Genomic DNA, 16,388 nt, shown 5'->3' with positions numbered 1-16,388 from the left:
AGTAAAGTTTCCGACTCATTTTATCACTTAAGTGGTTGTAATACAATTTTAAAATATAGCACATTATCAAAAACATTGAAGCATATACATTTTCTTGAATTTTTTCTTTTTCCTACAGCCAGTGTTTCAGAGTCTTTTTAATGTTTAAAATGCTGGGGACATTTTTAATTAAGGAATTTTTAATACTGATCCTCACTGCTGTTATGCATACCTAATGGAATCCAGTTTGAAAATATTGTGGTAACAGAAAGTGGATCAGTGGTTGCTTAGGGCTGAGGATAGAGGTGCGGGTTGGAGGATACACAGGATTGCACAGGAGTAAGAGGGAACTTTTTGCGGTAATGGAAGTGCTCTCTATCTTGATCATGGTTACACTGGTATATGCATTTGTCAAAATTTGTTGAACTGTACTCTAAAATGGGTGTATTTTATCATATATAAATTTTGCCTCAATAAAATTACTCCCAAAAGAAAATTAGGTAGTGGGAAAAAGATTGTTTCCAAGTATCCCATTATGTTGGTGTACTAGCAATATCTCCCATACTAACTCTTACCTTTAAAAATGGCACAAAAATACTTTGTCGTCCTGTGAGTCCTCATTTTTTTATTAATAGTTCAGAACATCATGACAAGGCAGGACCATCCAAAGAAAGAGGAGAATAAAGTGTCTGCCCTATTTTTCTGTTATAAACAAAGGTGATTTTCATTGACCAGCCTGTTTTCAATTTGTCCCATCTTTTATTAACTGTGAGTGAACAATGAATTTTGCTTATAATGCTCATTTTGTACAGAAGCTAAGCTACATTCAGTCTTATCCTGAAACACTGAAATGACAAATGTGTCATTTCCATCCCACTTCTCTTAGGTATCTTTAAACTGCAGAGAAACTTCCCAGATAGATTTTGGCAAGAAGTTAGGAAACAGGGCTGATAGGAGACCATTGGGGTTGGCGGTAGAGGAGGATGAAGAAGCAGGACTGAATTCCTGGTTAGCTCCTTTAAGTGCTGGGTAATATGCGATTTTATTTTCATTTAGAACTGCTCCTATCCACTAGAGTATTTAATGGACTACTAAATTACTGTAGCCCCGTGTTAGTACCTCCATATTAAATATAGTCTTACTCTTTAATTAAAGAGTTGGTTATCCAGACCTTCTGGTTCTTGTTTCTCTTTTGTTGTCTTTTGTCATTTCCATTGCTTGTAATCTACACATTTTGTTTGTATATCAATTGTTTGGACTCAGAACATTCTTCCCCCCTTGGGGAAACAATGCTGATCTTGATGGTCAGCTCTCCAGGCCAGCGTAGGGAGCTTACTGATTTGATAATATACTATAATAATGGTACCATAGGACTCACCCTGCCCCTGCTCCAAAGTGTCTACCAAAGTATTTCTTCAGGGGGACATTTCTCTGATATACAATTTAGGACTAGCCTATGTGTAAACCAGGGTAAAAGCTCTGATAGAATGGGATCATTGGGGAAATCCCATTAATGTAGTGTTCCTCCTGAGTTAGTGTAGGGTAGGATTAGTTGCTTATCACAGAAAACCCAGAATAGAAGTAGCCTTAACTAAATGCACAAGGATGATTATTTTTTTTTGTCCCCATGTAAGGAAAGTCTGGAGATAGACTGGCCAGGACTGGAATGGAAGCTCTGTCATACTTTAAGAACTCAGGTTCTTCCCGTCTTTCTGCTCTGTCCTTCTTAGTACGTGGTTTCCATCCTCAAAGCCATCTTATATTCCAAAGTATCACACTGTATACCAGAAAGGAGGAAGAAGAAGGGCAAAAGTATACTCTCAGCTCTATCTTCCTTTTAAGCCAGTTTGCCAGTAGTTCCACCCAGCACTTTCTGCTTAATGGTTAGTGTCCAGTCTCATGCCCCCACTTAGCTACAAGGGAGGCTAGAAGGTGGATGTCTCTGAGCTGGGCACGTTATCTTCCTGAAAGAAATCAGGGATTAAATATGAAGAAGGTTGGGCAGTTTCTGCCACAAATCTGCTCATGGAAAAAGGAGGGGAGACCGGAAGCCATAGAACTCTCCCTACCCCTGCCCCAAAGTGTTTACAGAAAATTTTTCAGTGAAAAATTGAAGCAAATTTACATTGTAAAAGCACAGTACAGTTTCCAGGGTCTCTACATACAGCAATTATAGGGACTGGGAGAATTGTAGCATTGAAGAGAGGGTTCCAAGGGTGAGCCTTGCCCTCCGCCCTATCATCCTCAGGTCATTCTTAGTGCATGACTAAGAATACCCTTCCCAGCAGGGAAGGGAGGTGTTTGAAGTCAGAGAAAAATAGCAGTTCTCAGGCACCCATAAGGCAAGCAGTTTCAAGGGGAGGCCCTATGGCTGAGTCATTTTATTTAGTGGTCAAGTTGGTGTAGGTTGGTTAGTCTGCTGTCCTGCTTCCTGAAGCAGAGGGAGGGAAAGAAACAAAGTTCAAATCCCTTATTAAGTACTCATGCATTGGTTCCTTGCTGAGGGACCAAGATAGAGAAGGGCAAAACCAAATTTCAGCCATTCTTGACCTCTTAATTTGTTGTGCAGTTATGCAATTTATTGTGCAGTTATGCAATTTATTGTGCAGTCATGCAATAGTGATAGAAACTGCCCTCAGGCATTTTTTTTTTTTGGTAATTTGTTATTTCAGGTTGGTGTCTGCAACGAGATTGTAAAGTTCTCAATAGTAGAGGCATTTGTGTCTTACACTTTTTTGAATTTCAGTCCTTGATTAGCATGTCACATGTAATCAGTCAGTATGTGTTGATTCAAGTAGATGTGGCACAGCAGTGATTCTCAACTCTAAGATCCTGCATTCCCTTTATGATCCTGAAATGCAGTTTGTAGGTGATATAATTACCTACATATGTAATTTTTAAAAATCATTAAAATGTCTCCCCTGTAATTTAAAGGGGAATAAATGAAGTAATTTATAATAAAATAACATTTTGATGTGCAAGTTGTCAATGACTATACTAGAAAACATAATGAGTAGTCAAATCCAGGTATATGATTAAGCCTACCTCCAAAAACTAATATATCATCATTTTGAATGGACACCACATCCAGTTTAATCCAGAAACCAACTTAGATGCACACTGTGATCTGGGATACTCCTCTTCTGTTGTTGCAGACCCTGAGAGGGCTTTCTAAGTTCTGTTCTAGTTTTATCCCAGATGGCTGTTGTCAGTCACTGTTTGTTAGGAGAATTGTTTAAACTTGAGCACTGGCCTAGGTCCTATGACCAAGGCTAAGAAACCCTGCAATCGTACCCACCAGAGCTATTATATATTTGCCCAGAATAAAATTCCAGAAGCAAAACAGAGTAATAAGTGTTCTAGCCAATGAAAAACATGAGTGCCAGAGATGAGGATAGATAAATGCAGAAACTAGATTCAAGTTCTGCCACGTGCTATGGACTGTGCTGGTCACTAGGGTTACTATGGTGATTAAGTGTTCAAAAGACAGAAAATACGGCCAGGCGCGATGATTCATGCCTGTAATCTAGCACTCTGGGAGGCTGAGGCAGGAGGATCGCTTGAGATCAGGACTTTGAGACCAGCCTGAGCCAGAGGGATACCCTGTCTCTACTAAAAAAAGAAAAGAAAAAATTAGCTGGGCACAGTGACATGCAACTGTAGTCCCAGCTACTCGGGCGGCTGAGGCAGGAAGATTGCTTGAGCCCAGGAGTTTGAGGTTGCAGTGAGCTCTGATGATGGCACTGTACTCCAGCCTGGGCCACAGAGCAAGACTCTGTCTCTAAAAATAAAAAAGACAGAAAATATAACTGGACAGTGTGAGTAGTTATTCATTCTACAATCATTGATTGAGCACCTGTTTTTCAGGCACTGTGCTAGGGCTAGAGAGTCACAGACAGCCATGCTCTCTTCTCCTCAGGGAGCATGTATTCTAGTGGAGAAGACAGACAAAGTGAGTCAGACAAGCAAAGGTCAGTTGTCGTAAGTGTTATGAAGTAAACAAAAATAGACTCAAATCAAGAGTAACAGGAGAGGGACTTACTTTAGATAGGGTGAATTGGGAAGCCTTTTCTGAGAACAGTGATATTGAAGCTAACACCTAAAATACGAGAAGCCAGCCATGTGAAGAGAGGGTTTAAGAGCTCCCTAAGCAGAACGAATAGCATGTGCAAAGACCTTGTAGAAGGGAAAAGTTTGCTTTTTTGGAAAAAGAGAAAGAAGGCCAGTGTGACTGGAATCCACCCAATGAGATGGAGAGGGTTAGAGATGTTAGAGGGGTGAGAGAGTCCAGCCATGGAGGCCCATGGTAGAGGGCGTTTAGATTTAATTCTACATGCAAAGCAAGGGAATGACATGAGTTAGATTTTAGGAAGATCACTGGGAGGAGAATGGGTTAGAGGTGAAGAATGTGCAGAGTGCTTTGGGAATGCTGTAGAGAGAATGTACAACTTCGCATTGGAGGGATTAAAGGGTTCAAAGAAGTGACATTTAAATTGGGTCTTGAATGAGAAATATGAATGGGATGTGAGAAATATGAACTGGGCAACGAGAGGACCAGCCAGCCAGAGGCAATGGCAGGAACGAAGGTGGGAGGTATGTGGCCCACACTGGGAAGGCTGCAGAAGTGGTATAGCAGTGGTTCTCATATCAGATCCTACATTCCCTTTACTGTTCTGAAATGCAGTTTGTAGGTGACATAATTACCTTCACACATAAGGTAATTCATTTTTTTTAAACTGCTAAAATTCCCAAGCCATAAAATATGGGATAATTTAAACAATTATGTATTTTTAATATGTAAATATTCAAGCACAACTACATGAGAAGACATAACTGATCAGATGCTTGCATCTGTAGGAAAATGTTCAATTTAAAAGAATTAAGACAAAATTCCATTGAATATTTCTAACATATTTAACATTTGGAGATAAGGTCTAAATAAGTATATTTGTGTATATATTAATACATGTAGAGTCACCATAATGCCAATAAAAGTTCAGGCTGATACGAGTGTGTATAATGCTGACCCAAATGTCATGAGTTTCAGTGCGTTCTGTGACTTAATTTTTCCAAATGGTGGACATTTTGGTAAAGCTGCAAGATATGTCTTGGGAAAGCTGTGAAAACACGAAGTACAATCCTCCCTTGACTTAATAATTATGTTTCTAGAAATTTCAATATATATTAAAGCCATGCAAAAAATCCTTTGGTGATATGTGAAATAGCGTTCTAGTCTCAGATAACTCAGGACAGATTTTTCAGCATTGTGAAAATTATGCAAGATTCAAGACCTTTCTTTGTTGTGTTGAGCTGCATCCCTGGCCTCCATCCACTTAATACCTGTAGAATCCCTACTTATTATTTGTGACAACCAAAATGCCTCCACATTTTTTTTTACGGTGCTATCAAGAGGACAGTGTTGCCCCTTAGTTTCTGCATATGTAAAATGGACATACCTACCTTCAATCTCATAAGGATTAAATGAGATACTACGTATAAAATGTTAGGGTCAGGGCCTGGTCAACTGTAAGGATTCAATAACCAAGTAGAGATAACTTGTTAGCAGTTGAAAATACACATTTAGCCATGAATAGGAGAGAGGTTAGGACTGGAGATGAAGGCTCAGGAGTGAGTCATGTAAACATTGTGAACCATCAGGCAAAACCCAACAAGATTAAATGGGAGAGGAATGAATGTAAGGTCCCAGGGCTATTTCCTAAAACTTACTTACAAGGCAAGGCTGAAGAGACATGCTAGGCAACAGTCTGTAAGAAAAAGAGGGAGGCCTAATATTAGCCTTGGTATAATTCACTTGCTTAAAAATAAAGTGCTGCCTGACAGTGCATTAGTGTGATGTCCCAGTCATGGAATGTTGCAATCCCATGGATACAAGCTTCTGTGGAGACTGTTCCTGGGGTTCCCAGCCAATTTGCAGCTGAAGTTTAGATCACCATCTGATCTAACCATTCCAAAATATTAATAATTTTGCTTTTTAAGTCATTACTGTGCCAGACAAGAGGTCAGGGAAGCCTCTCCTCAGTTTCTTACACAGTAACACCCTCCCACCTCCAACCCCTGTAGAAAAATCTTCCGGCTGGGATTCTTTCTGAAACAGGGCTCTAGAACAGAGTTTTTCACTTGGGGTCAGTCTGTCAGCTCCTTGAAAGTATATGTGAAACTTTGTGTGTGTGTGCATTTCTGTGAGGAGAGGGGCATTGGCATTTATTAGATTCCCAAAGAGATGTATCTTTAAGAATCACTTAAACCCTTTTCTTTGTAGCCGAGGCAAATCTTCCTTTTTTCCTTTTAATACTGAATGTCTTTGAGCTTCCTTGAGTTAAATTCTTCAGACTGAGGTGTGGTAAATTGTATTTCCAACACCCAGCATCATACCAGGTAAATAGCAGATGCTCAAAAATGTTGTTGCCCTGAACTAATTACCCATGATAAGTGAGCAGAGTCTTCCTTCCCTCCCAAGCAGCCAAAATATTTCCAAGCTCTGGCCCTGAGCCAAGTACTATGTTGGGTATTGAGAATACAGAGGTAAGCTCCCTGCATGGAGCTTATGGGCTGTATCCAGAGGAAACATGACTTTTGCCATCTTCTGGAACTGCTGCATGTGAGCCATTTGCATTACAATGATGCTGACCCTGCAAAAACGCCCTCTTCTATGACAGACATTAGTTATGTGCACGTATCCGGCTATTTTCATCACTCAAAACAAATGTGAAAATGCTTTCTAGTCTTCCTCAAAACCATCCATTAAATGTCTTTTTAAAGTCCTCTTTCTCTTTGAATACAGCTGTTAATGGTTTGCCTCTAAAAATAGAAAATTTAGATTGCAGATAGTGATAAAAGCAGTGTCAGCATTTAAGACCGTGGTCTGCACATAGAAGTGGGTTTTTTTGGTTTTGTTTTTTAAAACTCAAAGGAAAAATTCATGATTAAAATAAAAATAAAGCAAACCCTTCATGCCTGCTTCACTAGGATGTTCTTTTTCTTTTCTAGTTTATAAATATTTTTAATCCCATGGATTTGGGTTTACGTCTGACCCTGTTTTTCTGTGCTGCAAGTGCGCTATTGGCTTATACGTATAGGCTTTTCCCAGGAGTTAACTTAGGCAGAGTCTGTCCCCAGAGCCAGGCATGAGGAGAGTCCAAGTCCAGAGCACTATGCTGTCTCTGTTCTAAAATTCATTGCATTTAAGGAATTTATGACTTTGGTGAGTAATAGCAAAGTTCATCTATGGATATGTATTTGAAAAGATAGTGTGACACCCCCACCTGGAAACTCATCTGATTAGTAGGCATAAGCTAAGGCTCCAGCACTGATAGTTTTAAATAACTCCGCTAACCTAGGAGAAAGCTTCTTTTATTTAGTCACTGAAGTATAAAAAGTTAATAAGTTGCTTGTGCCCACAAATACCTACACTGCAGAGGGAATGTGGCTTTCTGACTTCCTAAGTCAAGTTTCAGAGATATTTGAAATAATGCTGTTTCCGTTGTATTCAGTGTTCCCACTGCCTGAAACAGTGTTCCCCTAGATACTTGCATAATTATGTCTATTGTTTATTGTCTTTGTCCAGCCTTTAAAACGTAAGCTTAATCTGGGTGGGCATTTTTGCCTTTTTTGTTCGTAGATTCATCACGAGCTACCAGAACAGTGCCTGGCATGTTGTAGTCAGTAAATATTTGTTGAATGAGTACTATTACTGAGGTTACTCAGACACCTAATTGGCTAAAAAGACTTCTTGAACTTCTCTGGAAACCTAACCTCGTCATCTGTAGCATTATTTAATGAGAGAATATTGCAAGTGCCAGAAAACAGATGTGCAAATGAAAAGGTGCAACACTGGTGCAGAGGAGTTGGTTGGTTCTTGATGGACTGTAACTTTATTTCAAACCAGGATGTGAAATGGTCTGACTTTGGGTTTCCTGGAAGAAATGGACAAGAAAGTACATTGTGGATTGGCTCCCTGGGATCCCATACACCCTGTCATCTGGACTCCTACGGTTGCAATTTAGTATTCCAGGTACAAGGAAGGTAATGTGCGTGGGGGTGGGGGTGGGGGTGGAGAGAACAGGAACAGGAATGAGTGCTGGGTAGGCAGCAGGACCCCAAGACTTGGTCCCAGCCCCATCCTGTCAGCCTGCCTCATGACCAGAGCAGACCTCTTAACCTCTAGTTCTGGTTCCTCCTTGTGAAGTGAAAACAGTTGAAATGGTGGTTTCCATGTGTGTCTCTCAGCCGTGATCAGGATTGTCTGCGGAGAGCTGATCCTAGAACTCTGGGATTCCACTCCCGGTTTAGCTAGACAGCACTCTGTTTAGTTTTTTTGTTTATTTGTTTGTTTACATTTGTAGTTGCCAAACTTTTATTTAAAAGCAGGAACACTCTTTCTTCAAATCTAAATAAATAAGAGCAGAGCAGTATGTTGAAAGAAAGAGGCTTTGCTATTATCGTCAATCCCCTGAAGGGATGGCAGGGAGCCTGGTTTGAAAGATACTGGATCCTTTCAACTCTAAATTTTAGTTTGTTCGTACCTGTAGACACAATACAGGATATCGTTACCTTAGGCTAATTTTTATTAATATCTCCATCTCCCTATGGACCATAAGAGATATAAGGGCTAAGTCAGGTAATGCGTTTGATATACCTGGTTTCTAGAGTCATGTGAGAGAGTCTAAGTGTTTGTGCCACTTGGAGGATATACTCAGATATATGTGCAGACTTATTTTCTCCTAATTCATGGTGCCCCAGTCTTCTCTCCTGGCAGTTTGGGACATTTACAGGGCAGTACAGATGGAAAAACAGAAATGGCAATGTGTAAGTTCTCAGACCCATTAAACGTGAAAAGGATTATGAGTGGATTTAAAAGAAACAATCACTATGTCTGTCAATACATTTCACATGTGAAGAACTCTGAAAATTACAGAATGGTAAAAGATAGCCTAATCTTTGATTCATCCAGTCTTTATTAAAGGGCTTAGAATGTTTCAGGTACATTGCTACATGCTGTGAGTGCAACAGTGAATCAAATGTGCTTGGTCTCTGCCCTTGTGGAGTTGATAGTGTGATAATTTCACCTTGCTAAGAGAGGCATCATTTTAAGTAGCTGCTTTCCATGTATTCTGAATTGGGAAATAAGCCAAAGAAATCCAAGATGGAAAAACATTAAAAAAAACCACCCCAAGTTCTTTCTATGATACAAAGTTAATATAGTTTTTAACTTTGTTAATAGAACGTATTTTCTGGCCTCCTATAACTCTGGAGTAATAAAATAACTTCAGTAAATAATTATCCACTGAGTATCCTTCTGTGTAGGTACCATGTGTTATAGTAGGTAAAGGGATGAATGAGTAAGATACTTTGTCTACCCTGAGAGATCTTACAGCTAGAGTGCAGGCAAGCCCACAGATAGCTGTGATATAAGGCAGAATGTACACGCTCTAGTCTAGAGGAATGTTTCACAGAGCTCTGGAACTAAAAAGCAGAAGATGGTGTTCCTGTTGGAAAGATTAGGGAAGATTTCATAGAGGAGCTGCCATTTGTGGTGGGCTTTGAAGGATGGATAAGTGTTCAAAGACACAGATGGGAGGAGCAGAGGGACCCTGGGAAAGTATGGGGTGTGTATAGGACCCTGTGAGCTGTCCAGTATATTTTGCACTGGAGACAGAGGGATTGGGCTGGAAAGGCAGCTTAGAGCCTGAGGGTCTGGCCTCCCAGGCAAACACTGCTTGGTCTCTGTTTTTTCAGCATGCAGAACCATGAAAGGTTTTTTGAGCAGGGGATGACATGATGATTCAGTACCTTTTCTGAAAGAAGGATGTATATATTACATTTCAAGCCAAGCAAAGCAGATTGGATGGATGGTTATCATTATGGCGATTCCTTTGGGAAATACTGCTGTGGTGCACAGGAAGGATTTGGGATCTGGAGAATCCAGAAGATCTGCGACCTAGTTCTGGTTCTGCCACTAACCACTAGCCAGTGAGTGACACAGAGCAAAGCACCAGGTCTCTCGGCAACTACTTTGAAAATGAAATTATAATAGATTGACGATCTCTTCAGAGCCCTTCCGGCTGTAACATTCTAAGCATACTCAATATCGGAAACAGCTCCCACACACGTCACAGATACAGCGGAATGGAGCAGTTTTATCATCTCAGAGCTTTCAGATGAGGCAAACAGGTTTTGAACTTCAATGGTTTTTAAACTGATGGCTATGGAAATGGATAAGCTGCCTTTATAGCTCCAAAATGACTTTCTGAAAAGTAAAGCATTTCATTATACCTGTAAAACCTTCAAATTTCCAAAGCAAAATAAGACTACAGTATACACTTCTTAGTTTGAAAACAGAAGCCACTGCTTCCCAGTTCGGTCTTCATAGCCCCAGTGTAACAACGGCAGGGGGTCGCTAGAGGACTTCAGGGCTTCTTTTCTCAGAACCAGATTTTCCCTCTTTTTCTCTCTGCTTCCTCATCTGTGTATTTCTGTCTTTTTGTCTTCTTTTCTCACAATTCTCCCCTTTTTGCCTCAGATGTCGTCCCTCTATTGGCATAAAGTATGGGTGTGTCTAGTGTTTTGTGAGTTAAGATTTATTACCTCCATTTTTCAGAAATGTTTTAAGTGAAACATTTTACAGTTTTCTCTTTTTGAAAATTCCTGTATTATACTACTTTTTAGTTATGTGGCATTATTTGTGTATATCTCTTCCTTAAGGGGTTAATGTAACAAATGTTTAACTTAGGAATTTGCAGCCAAAACCGAGAGCAATCTGGAAACATTTGGTGGGTGGAACTATGGGTTTTTGCTCTGGATAAGATAAGAAAACAGATATTTGAAAGTGGGGGTTATCCTGGGTAGCTCTAGAGTCAGGGATAGAAATGATTTGTGAGGAGGCAGACTCTGATTTGCAATGAGAAGGAATGATCTTACACACTAGATCCTGTCTTAGCAACAAAAGGGGCTGCCGCAGGAGGTCATGAGATATTCACTAGTCGTGGCTCTGCCTTCTGCCAGGTGTCTGCAGAGGGGATTCTAACCTTGAGTGACAGGCCAGGTGACCATTGAGATGGTACCTGTATTCCCTTAGGATTGAATTTAAATTAGTAAAGATGAACACTTAGCTGCTGCCTTCTTACATGTTTTGTCTCAAGTTCAGAGTACTAACTTACGTCTTATTTTTTTAATTAGGAAAAGATGGCATCTCTTTCCTCCAGAAGATACTCCTTTCCTTTATCCAACTAGAATCCCTTATGAAGAATCTAGTGTGTTCAGTAAAATCAATGTTGTCAATCCTGATTTAAAGCAATTTCCTCAGTTCCGGAAAGCTCAAAGACATATGGTTACGCTGAGCCCAGGACAGGTAATGGGGCTTTAAAACATTAATAACCTGTCAGTGGATACCACAGCTGTAACTCTCTCAAGTGCTTGTACTATGTGCTCCCCTCTCCCCCGCCCCCCCAAAACAAATGAGAATGGTTTCTTTCCCTCTGCTTTGCTACTGGAAGGTAGCTTCGCCAGCTGTAGGCTTCAGACGTACACATCTGTGCTTCACAGGTCCTGGAAAGGAGATGGGAAAAGGGAACACAGCTCCTCCTACTGGTAAAGACGAGAATGGACTTTGGAGGAAGACAAGAGCCTACAAAGGCATTTTATTCAGGTTAAGAGAAAATGTTCAAGGCATGAGTACTTGAGCATCTCTGGAATGTATATTCATAGTTAATACCTGTTCGACTGTGAAGGAACCGAACCCATATTCATAAACATAGGTCAGAATGCGTCCAGGGCAACAGAAGCAGAAGGAGCTGAGAATTATTTGCTTTTAAACAAGAATGGATTTTGCTTTCTTAAATAACTTATTATGAGGCATTTCCAAAGGTGTTATACTTAGTGGGGAAAATTCCTTTTTATAACATTGGCACTTGCTGTCTGATATTTTATTAACAATTTGAAATATTTTCTTGGTCCCTTAAGTAGACTTTATTCCCTAGATTATCCCCCTCCTCTGCCTGTCTTCCTTCCGTTGTGCCTTCTCACTGGCTCTTTTCCTACTTTGTTCCCACGCAAGTACTGCCGACTCAGATAACTGCACTTGACCCAGTTGCCTTAGCGCATTAGCAGTCACTCCCCAACCCCCAGCAACCACTATTCTATCTTCTATCCCTATAGATTTGCCTATTCTGGACATAAGTGCCACATTACAATACGTTGCCTTTTGTGTCTGATTTCTTTCACATAACATAATGTTTTTAAGGGTCATCTTTGTTGTAGAATGTTATGCATTTCTTTTTATGGCTGAATAATGTTCCATTGTATGGCTATACCACATTGTGTTTATCCATTCATCAGCTGATGGACACTTGGGTTTCCACTTTTTCACTATTATGAATAATGCTGCTATGAACATTCATGTACTAGTTTTATATGAACTTATGTTTTTAGTTTTCTTGGGTATAAACCTAGGAAAGGAATTGCTGGGCCATATAGTAACTCCGTATTTAACCTTTTGAGGAACTGCCACACTGTTTTCCATAGCAGCTATACCATTTTACGTTCCCACCAGCATCGTATGAGGGTTCCAGTTTCTTCACATACTCCACAACAACTTATTTTCCTTTTGTGTCGTTATTCTTACAGCCATTCTAGTGGGTGTGTACTGGTTGCCGATTCATTTTCTATTGTCTTTAATATCCAAATTTGAATAAGTAGTTTTGTCTGTTGTATCTGTTTTCCTTACATCTTATCTGTTCCTTGATTCACCCATAACCCGGCTCTTTCTCACCACTTCACTGAAACTATACTGTGTGATAGGACATCCATGACCTGCTAATGACTAAATCCAGTGGCCCGTTAGTTCCCAGCTATCCTAAAAGAAACTCTCCCCTCATCTCCCAGTCCTGCCTTGTTCATAGCAAGTGCCACTGGTTTCCTAAATCTAAAGCCCATAAACTTCAGATCAGCTCCATTTGCTCTCCTTAGCTTTCCATGGGAAATCTGGTACTAACTCTGGATGCGTGCCATCCTTCTTGATTCTGGCTGTTGCTTTTGTTTAGTATACCTTCCTGTTCAGATCTTGACATTGAGTAAGTGGCCCATTGCAAGCATCTCCTGTCCATCCCAGAGTCTCTCTTAATATCACTATTTTAACCATCCCTCTACTCAGAATTTCTCAGCAACTCCTAATGCCTACAAGATAAAATCCATATTCTTTATTCTGAATTCAGGGTCCTACATTGGCCCTACCCTATTTCTCCCACCTTACCTCCCGTTACTCCCTCTGCAGTAGTAAGACTGACCTACTTGCTATCCCTCAACAGTCCTACCTCCTCTGTATGTGCCACTTCTCCTGCCTGGCATGTCCGCATTCTTCTCTGCCTAAATTCTCGCCTAACCCTGGTTCAAACCACACTTCCTCCTGCCCCTGACCTCCCTAGTTCATGCCTGCTTCTCCCACTGAAGTTCTCAAGCAGCAAATATCCTCTAATTACCACCTATATAATGCCACCTTTCTACACATTATCTTCTCATTGGCTGGATTTTGGACTGTGAGAGGACAGAAACTATATCCTATATTTTATACCCTTTCTCAGAACGCATGCAACTGTTCTGTGTTGGAAAGGAGGAAAAATCAGAATCTCAGAATCAAGTGCTAAGATTTATATGTGGATAGAGAAGGCCCAGAATTAAGGAGAGTTGAGAAGCTGGCAGTATCCTTCGCAGAACATGCAAACTGGTCAATAAAAAAAAAAGGAATAAAAAGAAAAAGGATTGTGGGGTTTTTTTTTTTTTTCTTCTTTCCCTTTCCTTCCCTTCAGCAATATTACTGTGAATTTGTCTGTATTCCTTTCTTTGTCCTAGCACCCTCAGTTAGGGTCTGATTCTGACATAAAAATGAAATGTCCTATTCTTGTGCTAACCATTTTTTCTTTGGTTTTCAGGTTCTGTTTGTTCCCAGACACTGGTGGCATTATGTAGAATCCATTGATCCCGTCACTGTCAGTATAAACTCATGGATTGAGCTGGTACTTTTTAATTTTTTTTGACTAAGTATAATCCCTGTTTTTAAAAAATATAAAAGATACTCTATACAACTTGGTGATTAATTTTTTTAAGTAACACTCCAGCATTTCTTGTTGCGGTGTGCTGTAATTTATGTATTCTATCTCCTCTGTTGATGGATGTTTAGGTTGAAAATCGGAATTTTAGTGATGTGCTGCTCTCTCTCTTCTAGGGACACACAGTGGGCCCTGATGTTGGAGTGCAGGGTCCTCTCCCTTGTTTTAGGAAAATTGTCTTGGGCCTGGCTGTCCCACATTGCTAGTCCCATCCCACACCATCTGGGCAGGAAATATCCGCTTCTTGGTTCAGAGTCGTTACTAATTGCAGAATTCTCAGTCTTGGCTTCTACATTTTCTCAAAGCAGAGTCTTTCAGTGCTTTTATCATTTTATTTCTGCCAGAGGCCTTTTCCCTCCAATATGCTATGCTTAATCCTCGTCCCTGCTCTATTTGACAATTACAGTAGCTTCCCAACCTGAGGCCTTCATTACATCTGTGCTCTCTTTAACCAGAGGCCTCGACTACGTCTCTGCTCCCCTGACCCGAAGCCTGCGTTGCATCCCTCTGCTCTCTTTGGCAGCCACATCCGACCCCCAGTCTGGTTTTTCCTATCCGTTGGTAATGCGAAGGGCTTTGGAGTCAGGGGAACATAAGGAATACGGTAACAGGAATTTGTATTGCTGTGACTTAGAGAAGAGAGGAGGTATAGCCCTTCAGACTATGGTGAGAGATGTGGCAAGAGATCAGCACCCTCACTGTGAGGAACTGGGCTTGTAGCACGCTGAGCTGGAGTGGAACAGATGTCAGGGTAGAGTCCATGGAGTCCACTTCCACTCCCAATGCCAGAATCACAGCTGCAACAGTCCTGTCTTATGTTTCGCCTCCTAAAGCTCATTCATTATCAAACAGTGGAGCTGTCATCTTTTTATTAATAAAATATTTGAATTCACCCTCCAGGTGTTTCCGTAATCTTTTCTTCTTCCAACCTCAAAACCTCTGCTTTGTTTAACGACATGTTTTTATATGACTTTTTTTCCCCAGAGTCATTAGCATTCTGGTCATAGACATTGGAATCAGGCAGCTTTGCGTTACAGGTTACCTTTGTTAGCTGTCTAACCTAGATGGTTACTTAATCTGTTCAAGCCTCATTTTCCTTACTTGTAAAATGAGGATTATATTATAATAACTTTTTTTTGAGACACTCTGTTGCCTGGGGTAGAGTAGAGTGGTGTCTTCATAGCTCACTGCAACCTCAAATGCCTGGGCTTAGCGATCCTCCTGCTTCAGCCTCCTGAGTAGCTGGGACTACAGGTGCGAGCCACCGTGTCCAGCTAATTTTTCTATTAATATTTTTTATAGAGATAGGGTCTTGGTATGTTGCTCAGGCTGCTCTTGAACTCCTGGCTTCAAGCAGTCCTCCCAAAGTGCTAGGATTATAGGCATGAGCCACCACATCTGGCCTGAGGATTATAATTGAATCCATCTCAGTAGGGTATTGTGAAGCTTAAATGTGGCAACATATATAAAAGCATGTATTAATTTTAAATATTAGTGCTTGACATATGGGAAGTGTTTAAAAAGTAGAAATTGCTATGAGGAGGAGGAAGAGAGCTATTATGTCAAGAATAGCACTCAATAGATAGCTCCTAGAACTGAATACCAGTGGGCCGCATTTATATAAGAGAGTATAAGATTTCTACCTCACATGACTTAAATCCTCAAGTTTTTCAGTGCTGCTTGTAATATTGCATTAGCTTTTTTAGTAATCTTATCTCACTTTAGTTTCGTATTTAGCCCTAAAATGTCCATGCTGCTTTTCACATGATCCGCTGTCATGTCAGGTTGTCCCCTATCCTGTACTATCCTGTAAAGCTGATTTTAAGTCTAAATCCAGTACTTCACAGTCGTCCCTATTAATTTTCAACATGTTGCTTTGGTTGAGCATTCCCGCTTACCAAGATAATTTGAATTTGGGTCTCATCTGTGCTTTCAGTGAAACTCCTTCAAGCAGGCCTGTGCCCTTTTGATATGCCCCCATTAATGAATCTTTGAGTGTATCCTTGCTTTCTGACACAAGAAGATATCCCAGGATCCCCTTATACTTTTCCTGCTCCAAACCTGGAAGCCAGTCATTTCTCCAGGTAGCCATGGTTACTTTTAGTGGGGAATGGTCTTTAGAAACTGAGATCTGGGCTCTAAGGCTGTTCATTGCCATTGAGCTGTCTTTGTTTCTAAGCCCTTTGAGTGATGCAGCTAGACTGTGACATAAACAAATACTGATACATTCCTAATTGAAGCTTAACATTATAGGATTCGTTTCTTATTTGTTTCTGTATTTTTATCTCT

General features: G+C 40.5%; 1 protein-coding gene across 2 annotated transcripts in view; it reads left to right on the top strand.

Annotated features, from left to right (window-relative positions):
• Nucleotides 1-16,388, top strand: part of HSPBAP1 (HSPB (heat shock 27kDa) associated protein 1) — a 54,076-nt gene that overhangs the window by 30,027 nt on the left and 7,661 nt on the right. For both annotated transcript variants that reach the window (XM_012640317.1, XM_012640307.1), the window contains 3 exons: nucleotides 7,886-8,022; nucleotides 11,176-11,347; nucleotides 13,923-14,006. In XM_012640317.1, coding sequence (XP_012495771.1) covers nucleotides 7,886-8,022; nucleotides 11,176-11,347; nucleotides 13,923-14,006 — 393 coding nt within the window. The remainder of the gene's footprint in view (nucleotides 1-7,885; nucleotides 8,023-11,175; nucleotides 11,348-13,922; nucleotides 14,007-16,388) is intronic.

This window comes from Propithecus coquereli, unplaced genomic scaffold (genome assembly GCF_000956105.1).
Source record: "Propithecus coquereli isolate 6110/MARCELLA unplaced genomic scaffold, Pcoq_1.0 Scaffold10, whole genome shotgun sequence".
In the NCBI taxonomy this organism is placed as follows: Eukaryota; Metazoa; Chordata; class Mammalia; order Primates; family Indriidae; genus Propithecus; species Propithecus coquereli.
This window is presented reverse-complemented; position numbering and strand designations above follow the sequence as displayed.